The sequence below is a fragment of the Diachasmimorpha longicaudata genome, chromosome 15 (genome assembly GCF_034640455.1).
Source record: "Diachasmimorpha longicaudata isolate KC_UGA_2023 chromosome 15, iyDiaLong2, whole genome shotgun sequence".
In the NCBI taxonomy this organism is placed as follows: Eukaryota; Metazoa; Arthropoda; class Insecta; order Hymenoptera; family Braconidae; genus Diachasmimorpha; species Diachasmimorpha longicaudata.
This window is the reverse complement of record NC_087239.1, coordinates 6,659,620-6,669,008: the sequence shown is the minus strand read 5'-3', so window position 1 is coordinate 6,669,008 and position 9,389 is coordinate 6,659,620. Positions and strand designations below refer to the sequence as shown.

The 9,389-nt window shown below is 35.1% G+C and overlaps 3 protein-coding genes across 3 annotated transcripts; 1 reads left to right on the top strand and 2 right to left on the bottom strand.

Moving 5' to 3' along the window:
- Positions 1–525: 525 nt before the first annotated feature.
- On the bottom strand, positions 526–3,591 carry LOC135169743 (cyclin-dependent kinase 8). Its single transcript, XM_064135011.1, has 11 exons — positions 3,349–3,591; positions 2,864–2,966; positions 2,677–2,787; positions 2,424–2,564; positions 2,128–2,317; positions 1,931–2,045; positions 1,508–1,606; positions 1,344–1,416; positions 1,134–1,231; positions 951–1,056; positions 526–848 (listed from the first exon to the last, which is right to left on the bottom strand). Exons 1-11 carry the CDS (start codon positions 3,477–3,479, stop codon positions 642–644), a joined length of 1,374 nt encoding a protein of 457 aa, XP_063991081.1. The 5' UTR covers positions 3,480–3,591; the 3' UTR covers positions 526–641.
- Positions 3,592–3,908: 317 nt separating this feature from the next.
- On the top strand, positions 3,909–5,952 carry LOC135169748 (metaxin-1). The gene is made up of 3 exons (XM_064135020.1): positions 3,909–4,223; positions 4,376–4,626; positions 5,084–5,952. The coding sequence occupies exons 1-3, from the start codon at positions 4,137–4,139 to the stop codon at positions 5,637–5,639; spliced, it is 894 nt and encodes a 297-aa protein (XP_063991090.1). The 5' UTR covers positions 3,909–4,136; the 3' UTR covers positions 5,640–5,952.
- A 133-nt stretch (positions 5,953–6,085) lies between these two features.
- On the bottom strand, positions 6,086–9,265 carry Vps45 (Vacuolar protein sorting 45). Its single transcript, XM_064135008.1, has 8 exons — positions 8,685–9,265; positions 8,393–8,591; positions 8,125–8,274; positions 7,607–7,986; positions 7,262–7,534; positions 7,003–7,167; positions 6,691–6,920; positions 6,086–6,512 (listed from the first exon to the last, which is right to left on the bottom strand). Exons 1-8 carry the CDS (start codon positions 8,775–8,777, stop codon positions 6,314–6,316), a joined length of 1,689 nt encoding a protein of 562 aa, XP_063991078.1. The 5' UTR covers positions 8,778–9,265; the 3' UTR covers positions 6,086–6,313.
- Positions 9,266–9,389: the final 124 nt, after the last annotated feature.

The following is a 9,389-nucleotide window of genomic DNA, read 5'->3' as shown; positions in this document are numbered from 1 at the left end:
TTTTGTTTTACAAGTTTTTTAGAGAAGGGATCATTGTTAGATCCTCGAACAATTATCTGCAAAAAATTCAAACTCTTTTTCTACTAACTTTATGCTCATGGTTTTGTTTTGTTTTTTTTTTTTTCGGGAAGGAGTGACGGCGATGGAGTGAATGAATGATTGGATGAGAATTAAAATGTTGTGGTGCAGGTGGATGACGATGGTGAATGTTTATGCAGCGAACGTAGTCATGGCGGATGTGCGCAGACAATACGATAAATGGTCATCTTACTCGGGAGAAATAACGTTGCTGACGAGATACGACATTTCAGTAGTCGAGATTTTGAATGAGGATGGATTTTTATCTCGTCGAACGTTTTATTTGGATGGTAACGAGTTGTACTCGGTTTGGATGAAAATTTTTTCTTAGTTAACTTGTACGTTTTATGGGTGAAATAATTATTTTTAATAATTGTCTATTTATCCACTAATTCATAATAATAGACAATCATTTCATTTTGGAGAAATAATTATAAGTAAGAAAAATACTGAATTAATTATTAATTTATATTTGAATTGAACAATGTAGCAATTGATTCCACCAACAGCTGCGAGGATTATTCTTTGTCAAACATTAGTAAATCAATGACTAAATTGGTCGACTAGTAACGCTGATGGAAATTGGCTGGCTGAGCTGACTGTGCAGTTGAATAAACCATACCGGGTGGCTGCTGATGAGTCATTGTATGAGTCTGATGTTGATGGAATTCCGGTGCCCCGTGAGGACCATTCAGTCGCACTCGTTTTTGATTTTGACCGTGACTGTGTTCGCTATTACCCTGTTGCGGCTGCGTTGGCTGCTGTTGTTGCTATTTTTATAAAACAAATGTATAAAATTAAAAAGGGTTTCAAGATTCGGCAATGAGCACCATTAATTCTATTATATAATTCATTAATTGCTGATTTATTACCGTTTGCTGTTGATTTTGTCGAGCTTTGTTCTCTGTCTTCTCTTCAGTATCGTCATCAGTCAAAAACTCTCGTTTTGGATAAGGGATTGGACAACCAGCAAATATGCTAAACAATTGGTCAATTAAATCCATTTATGCGAAAGCTGCATTGTAAACTGATGGTATGTGTAAATGTCTACTTACTCTTGTGTTGGCAGTGGTTCCTCTTGAAAATAGGCATCTTGCATTGAGTGTTCCGACGTTATTCGCTTGTTAGGATCCATCATCAATAATTTTTGCAGCTGTAATGTAAATCAAATTAAGCTGACAATTATATTTACAGTTATATTTTGAGAAGTAGTTTTTATCAAACTTTTAAAATTGTGATTTACCCAGCTTTATAGTGAAACTTACCAGATTAAATGCTTTACTATCAGGTTTTATCTTATGCCGGTCCATATATTTCGTCAAGGAACAGTTGGCATAACTGAGAAAAAAAGAAGCATTATCTTTTATACATTATTTTTTAATTTTTTTCGCCACATTTTCGGCCAATGTAAGTTTCAAATATTACTCACTTTGATCTTTTAAAGTCTTTCAGTAACGTAGGATGCTCTGGCATCTTCTTAATATCTTCCCAGTCTTTCTCCAATGGAAAACCCATGACATTGAATATTCTGTGAGCCACATTAAAAACAATTTAAGAATTATCTATCAAATGTAGTAGTTGAACCAATTACCGCACAATAATTTGATTTTGACACGTACATTCATCACACAGTCATCTGAATAGAAAACCAAATTTCAAAGTTACTAGTTAACCCGTTTAATCTGAATCACTTCCATTGAATGATAATGCATACTATATAAAATATATTCTGTATGCAAACATCGAAAAATTACTTCCAAGTGCTCAATCATTGTGTAGCTTTTTTTTATATTTATTACTCGGGAATGCTAAATAGTTCTACAATATTAGGATCCACTTCAGCATGACTCACCGATCTAATTGTTCATGATGGTAAGGATTGCTCGTTTTAATATCCTCTTGTCTACAGTGGAAAATTGGTTCGGCAGTTAATAGTTCTGCAAATATACATCCTATGGCCCAAATGTCTAAAATCATCAGAATAAAGGTTCATTGTGAAATATCAAGAAATCGGGAACGGAATTATTGAATAGCTGGAGATATTTATACCAATTGCTTTTGTATAATGCCTCGCTCCTAAGAGTAGTTCTGGTGCTCTGTACCAGAAGGTTACCACTACAGGGTCGAGGTCAGCTAGAGGTTTTAGTGGAGCATTGAATAATCTTGCAAATCCCATATCGGCTATTTTTACACGACCTCTCTCGTTTCCTTCTCCCATTACTAATATATTCGCTGGTTTCTATGGGCGAAATACAGTCTTAGTCCATTGAATTTAAGTGGGTATGAAAAAACCTTACTTGTGATGTTAATTTTTATTTTTATTGTCAAGTTACAAAGTGACTCACCAAATCCCGATGAAGAACCCAATTGGAATGTAAATAATGTATACCATTCAATATTTGATATAAGAGTGATTTAACCATTCCTTTAGGTACCATCACTGGTTTTTTATTGGCTTTTGCTGCTCTGTGAAATTTGATTATATGCTGTGGACAAGAATTGCAATTCGATATTAAAAAGTTGAGAATGTTATTTCACAAGCATTATATAATAGAATTGGGAGCGAAAATGCTGTTGATGAACGGTAAAAAACATTACCCATAGATCATGCTCTGCAAAATCAAACAACAGTGACACTTTACGATCATTATGAGAGAGAAAAACACGAATCAGCGTTATCACGTTGATATGCTTCAATTCCCTGAGTAACTGAAATGGCAAATCAGTAAATTAAAATTTCATATCACACAAGATTCTATACAAAAACTGAGTAGAAATAACCTACTGCTATTTCTCGACATGCTGACATAGACAGGCCCGTACCCTCAATTTGTTTAAGACCGAAATCCTTTGTGTCGGGTCGAGATTTAAATTCAGCATCTGGAATTCTGGACATACAAAATATAGGGTATAAAGATAAGAGTTACTTAAATAGAACTTCCACATATCCAAGAGTGTTTTTGTTAATCAATATTTCATATTTCATTTGCATATTTCATATTGTCCATAAAATATTATATCAATATTGAAACATGCCGTTGTTAAAAAAAAACTAACATGCCAAAGAGAAGGAAATTTTTAACGTTAAATATAAATAATAAGCTTCGTCTCGACCATAAACACACAAAATAAACAGAATTGAGACATTTTTTTCATTACAGGATAATTTTCACAATTCAGTTTCTCGAAAATTATTTTCGGAAGTAACAACGAAAAAATAACATTTTTAGTAAGGAATTGACAAGAGAAAATTGTCAAAAAAAACCTAACCCCTCTTTACGCCTGGCTTTATAGACATGCCCATAAGTGCCACGTCCCACTTTGCATCCCTCAAACTCAAACAAATCCTCAACTTTAGTTCTGTCTTTCTGGGTTTTTATTTTAAATTCGTAATCCATCATTGTTAATGTTTTCAACGAGACAAATATCAACTATTGGAGTCGGTATTCTTCATTGATTATAAATTCACTTGAAAATTCGATTACCGACGCATACTCCATAGATATGCCTATGGAGGTATATATATGTAATAAAAAGTTTCATTGGATGTCGCCAAAGTGACCGAACTGCTCAATCGCGGGAATTTTGAATTGAGGCTGGAAAACTCAAGGGAGAAAACAATTTTTTGTGCGTTTCCCTCACTCCTGAGGGCATTCTTACCCTCTAGAACTGAATTTTTCTCTATATCCTGCAATTCACACGAGTTGTAGCTCAGGCATTATGTCGCAATAGTTACGATTTGAAAAATGGGCATCGACTACGAAGAGAGTATGTTCATTCTATGGCCTACGTACCATTTGTAGACACGTGACCGTCCATTACGTGTCACGTGTAGTTTTGTCCCCCTCCCCCCGCCGCCCGTTTTTCTCTTCACGAAATTTGGGGCGCTCTTCCGGGGCAAAACACAACAATCGCGACAACGACGTTCAGTTGTTTTTAGGTTAGCCAAATACAGTATTCGTCGTCAGCTCGAGACTATTTCAAAAGATTGTCTCAACAAAAATTTTAATGACTAAAAGGTTAATTAATTTCTCATTGACGGCTAATGATCCTCTAATATGAATTTCAATGATGAGTATCAGTTGAATGTTTGGAAGGGAGATTGGGGCCTACCATCCGCGGATATTCCATGTCTACAAGTTCTGGTTAGTATTGAATCATCTAGCTTTTGATTTCCTCAAATAGAAATTTAAGATAATTGCGATACTGCCAGAAAATAGCTTTTCAAATTTTCCTATTAAATACTTCCATTATACATGATGGTATAGTTAAATGATAGGACTGGCTCTGCTTCCAGGCCTACGCTAAGTTCAGTGGAGTGCCGCTGACAGTGAATCCAACAAGCAATCCCTTCAGGACTCCTCGCGGCCACTTACCGGTACTCAAAGCTGGCGTTAATTCGCTCGATTCAATCCAAGACATCGTTGAATTATTTCGTAAACGTAATTATAATGCAGACTTCCATTTATCATCTAAACAATGCTCCGAGGTTCTCAGTTATGAGTACATGCTCAAGGAGAGCTTGTATCCAGCTGTTCAATTTGTATGGTGAGTGGAGATGGCAATTATTAAATGCACTAGAATAGTGGCAATCATGCACAAAAAAAAATAAATTTTTCAACCCATTTTCATTATGGTGTCCAGAAGCGAAATGGTAAAACGAAATCAGTGACTTTTGACTACTGATCAGTTTTTGATGAACTTCTTGGAATCTAGAGCACTTATCGAAAATTTTATCAAAATACTTTTTGTAGAGTGAGTTGAGGAGTATAACCAATGTAGTTTTAAAAAATCCTCAAGCTCTCTTAAATTCGGGGATATTCCTCACAACTTTCATTCAGAGATGCGTCAATTTATCTCGTTTTACTACTTTGCTACTGTTTTCAAATGACAATAAAATAAAATTGTCATAATTTTAGCTCTTGCCATAAAACTATCTGAAAATTTAGTTGAAATTCACTAAATTCTACTGCCTCTTCCCCTAACAAAAGCCAGTGAATTGCAGGTGGATCGACCAACGAAATTTCACCGATTTCATCCGTCCCTGGTACGCAAAAGCAATACCCTTTCCCCTCAATTTTTACTATCCCTCAAAATACCAGAAACACGCACGTGCCATGATAGAATCCCTTTTCCCCCACGAGGAGGTGACGACTGCAATCGAGAATAAAATATACGCCGAAGCCCAGAAGTGCATAAATCTTCTGTCAACGAGACTTGGTGATTCTGATTATTTCTACGGTTCGCAGCCTACATATCTCGATGCAATAGTCTTCTCTTACTTGGCGCCTCTGTTGAAAATACCATTGCCGAATCCATCACTTCAGAATCACCTCAAGGCATGCACAAACCTTGGGAAATTCGTTTCACGCATATCCCAGAGATATTTCGAGGCTGATTATCAGAAGTACGAAAAAATTAAATCAAAGGAGAACGAAACGAGGTTGAGCAAGGACGCTGATCCTGAATTTCCCCATAAAATGAGGAATCAAATATTGGCTGGAATTTTCGCTGCCGTGGCTATGGTCTCTTACGCTATTTGCACGGGTATTGTTAAATAAATAACGAATTGGATATTTTATATTTTATGGAATATTATAAGAAAGTTCGCGTTGGAGAAAATGTGGGCAAATTGAACTTTTTTTTGCAAGAAAAATAAATTTATATATATATATATACACATATATATATATAGGTAATAAAAGTTATCATTTGAATAATATAGATACTATGTATCAACACCCATGTATATTTACGCAAAAGAGATGTGAGAGTGTATACGAAGAGAGGAAGCCATAAGCCATGTTCAACAATTTTCTAGTGTTCTCCAATATGATGAATTAAAAGTTATTAAAATGTTATTTTGTTTTCTTCCTTATGTGTAATCAATTTATTGATATAAGTGCGGAACCTTTTGATAATTTAGATCCATTTTTTCATGAGACAAAGTAGTGTAAAATTTCGTGTATATTTTTCTCTGCATTTGAAGAAAAAAATACCATTGAAATATTATTTTTCGGGAATCATACAGCCAAATCATTTTATTCAAGAATAAATTCATTGTACTTTTACACTGGGATAAATAACAAGAATATAAATTGAAAGAAAAAGGTTGAAAACCCATCAGTGGATAATATGAAAGTCTAGATACGAGCAGATTCACCGGTTTTACGATATATGTCGTTTAGAGGAATGCCGTATAAATATTTTTTGAAAATCAGTTCGTCAGTGAAAATCAATGATTTCTCGATTTATATTTTGATGCTACACCGTCAATTGCCGAGACAATTTCCCCAGAGAAACTCTCAAAATTGTGAATTGTTGTACCACCAAGGATTATTTTCACTCCAGGATTTTGTTTATTCAGATTGTAGACTGCGAGGCTCTCCTCATATGTAACACCACCGATGATGAAGACAATAACATCTTGAGTTCTGTGATGAAAAAAAGAAAAAAATTGAATGGAGTATTTGTAGAATTTGTCGTGAAATTTTTAAAAATGACTTTATAAAAATTCTTGACCATAATTTTGCTCATTTATCTTTCATATAAAAGTCATGGATAGCAATGAATTGACATTCATTGAAGTATTGTTCAACAGATTGATATTACCTTTTCGTCATGATCATATTACCGAGGTAGGGATAGATTTGCATATTTAATTTTCCTTTAATAAGATCCTCGAGGATTTCAGTTAAAAGAGGATTATGTTGAGTGTAGACGTTGTCAACTCCATTCAATCCTTTAAATAATTTTTTTGTTATTTTCGCTACAGCCTCACGATCGAATAAATTCGACTGCCTTATGTTTATACCACTGTATTCCAAGATATTATACACCAGCTAGGACAATTACCACAAGGTTAAATTCATAATTATTGATTTTGAAATTATGATGAATGTTTATTAAATATTATGTTCATACCCTCGTGTATTTTTCTGGAACTTCTCGTTTCTTTAGCATTTCAACAAGAGTCCCAATCTCATTATTCGTATATTTCTCGTAATGAAGAGCATACAGCATTACTAATCTCGTAGCGTCAATGTCTCGCACTTTGGGATTGTTTAGCAATTTTTTTATTTTCTGAAGCTGTGTAAAATATTATCTCTTGATAAAAAAACTTGTGAGAGGAAAAAAATGATGCCCTACCTTTGCTCTACTTGAATTCACTCCTATGAATTACCTGATTAGAATGTTCACTCTGGCAGCAAAGTTCCTGCTCCGTCTCCGAAATTTCCAACAAATTATGTTGCCCGACTAGATTTGACAATTCACCGACAACCGTCACGTGTTTCGAAACTGTTCCCGACATTTTTTTGAACAGTGGATAGGCCTCAACGAAGTTTTTCATATCAGAGATACTCTCCACCTTCTGATGTTTCTTTGCTTTTCGTTGAAATTCCTCCATCAATTCTTTAATCGTCTGTCCAATTTCTCCAAAGTTCAAGTATAAATTCTGTACATCAACAACGATTATATAATGATTATTGTTTAAGAAAATTTACCAATTAAGCTTGAGAAATTTTACCTCAGCATAAAACTCGTCATGCTCAGCACTCAAAACCACCTCTCTTAGCTCCTTAGAAATTCCCTTAACGTGGGACAAATCAACCCGATTATTATTAATAGTCAATAATTCGTGGACCATGGACTGATATGTCCACTGATTCAACAAAGGTGTCACAGGATCATCCCTTCTATCCAAAATCAACAGGATAGGATCAGTCTCTTGTCTGAATTTAAAGGAATTTGACTCTTTGGTCAGCACTTCTCGAATCTTCTCTGCCAACCTCTTGGTCATTTTGGAACTACTCTGATAACGAATATAGGGGCATTTTTTCAGGGATAGCAGCACCGAAATTATCCCCTCGCAACTCCGCTGTAGATATTCTGGCTTCCATGTTAAACCTGAGAGAATCAAATTTTTATGTTGAAAGTATCAATAATTCAGTAATAAAAGTTCTACCATAGAAAGTAATATCAATACCCAATACTGAAATATCAATTTTTACTCATAATTTAGAGAATTATATATTGCTTCAATACCTTCAGAACATGCGTGAATCCCAAGGGAAAATAAATGTGGATTAATAGCTAGGTAATCGGCATAATGTTCATGAACTTCCCTGACAACTTCCTGCTCATCGCTATCAGCGAGAAGTTTAATATCAGCGGTTGGGATGATGTTACTGAAATCTAAGGAAACCACGGCACTGATAAGTTATTTCAATGAAATCATGGACATTATTAGAAAACGTCAAAATCAAATTATTCATGTGGTGAATCATTTATAAGGATCCTAAATGCCACTTACATATGTTATACGTCCCGTATTTTGGATTTCTTAGCTCATTACAAAGTAGAGCAACATTCTCTTTGGTCGGTCTGATGAATACAATACACTTTAAATGCCTCAGAGCCTCACTCCGAACCACAGCATCAATTTTCTCAAATAGATACACCTCCCTCATTAATATTTCCGAATGACTGTAAACCAAACTCACAATACTCGTCTGAAAAACCAAAATAATCGGGCAACGGGGTCATTGTGTTCGATCAGCTTTGACATAATAATATAACCTCAAAGCTGAGGGAAATGGTTTTACCGTCTGCTTGTCCATCAAGAGTACCTTCATGCCGGGACCAGTTTCCTCCGTCATCCGGGTGATATATAATTTTATCGCTGTCACTACATTCATTTTTATTGGTTTATTAGAACTTGTGCAGAGAAATTTCTTCACGAGGTAATGTGACGAGCAGCCATTGTTAATGGTATATCTAATGATAATGGCTGGATCTGACTATTGTCAGATTCTTTTCAAGGGGGTGTGACATAGTCAAATAAACTATTGAATTATCATGGAATTATTGGCGACTTTGTACGATATTAACGTCTATTTTTCCAGTAGGTCTACTTGTTTTTTTATTGTATTGTCTGGGGGTGTGGGTACAACGGAAAGCCTTAAATTTCTAACAGGTTCAAATATTGCTGATTACCGACGATAATTCTTTAGGCTTATAATCATTAAATTTTAAGGTTTCTACGGCTTGACTTTAAACGGTATAGACATTTACTTGGCCGAAACAATTTGCTTATGGCAAAAGTTCAGTTTCCCCGTGAAAAAATTCAAGATCGATACTTGGAACTCATGGTCAGAATTTTTCTCTTTCTATACTTCACTCCACTCTGCATAACCTACGTATATGAATCATTGAACATTTCAACGGTAGGCAGACCTTCGGGTTTGAGGATTACAGGTGTAATAAAGAATTATTGTCGATGAAAACCTGGTCAGTAATTTGATCCTATG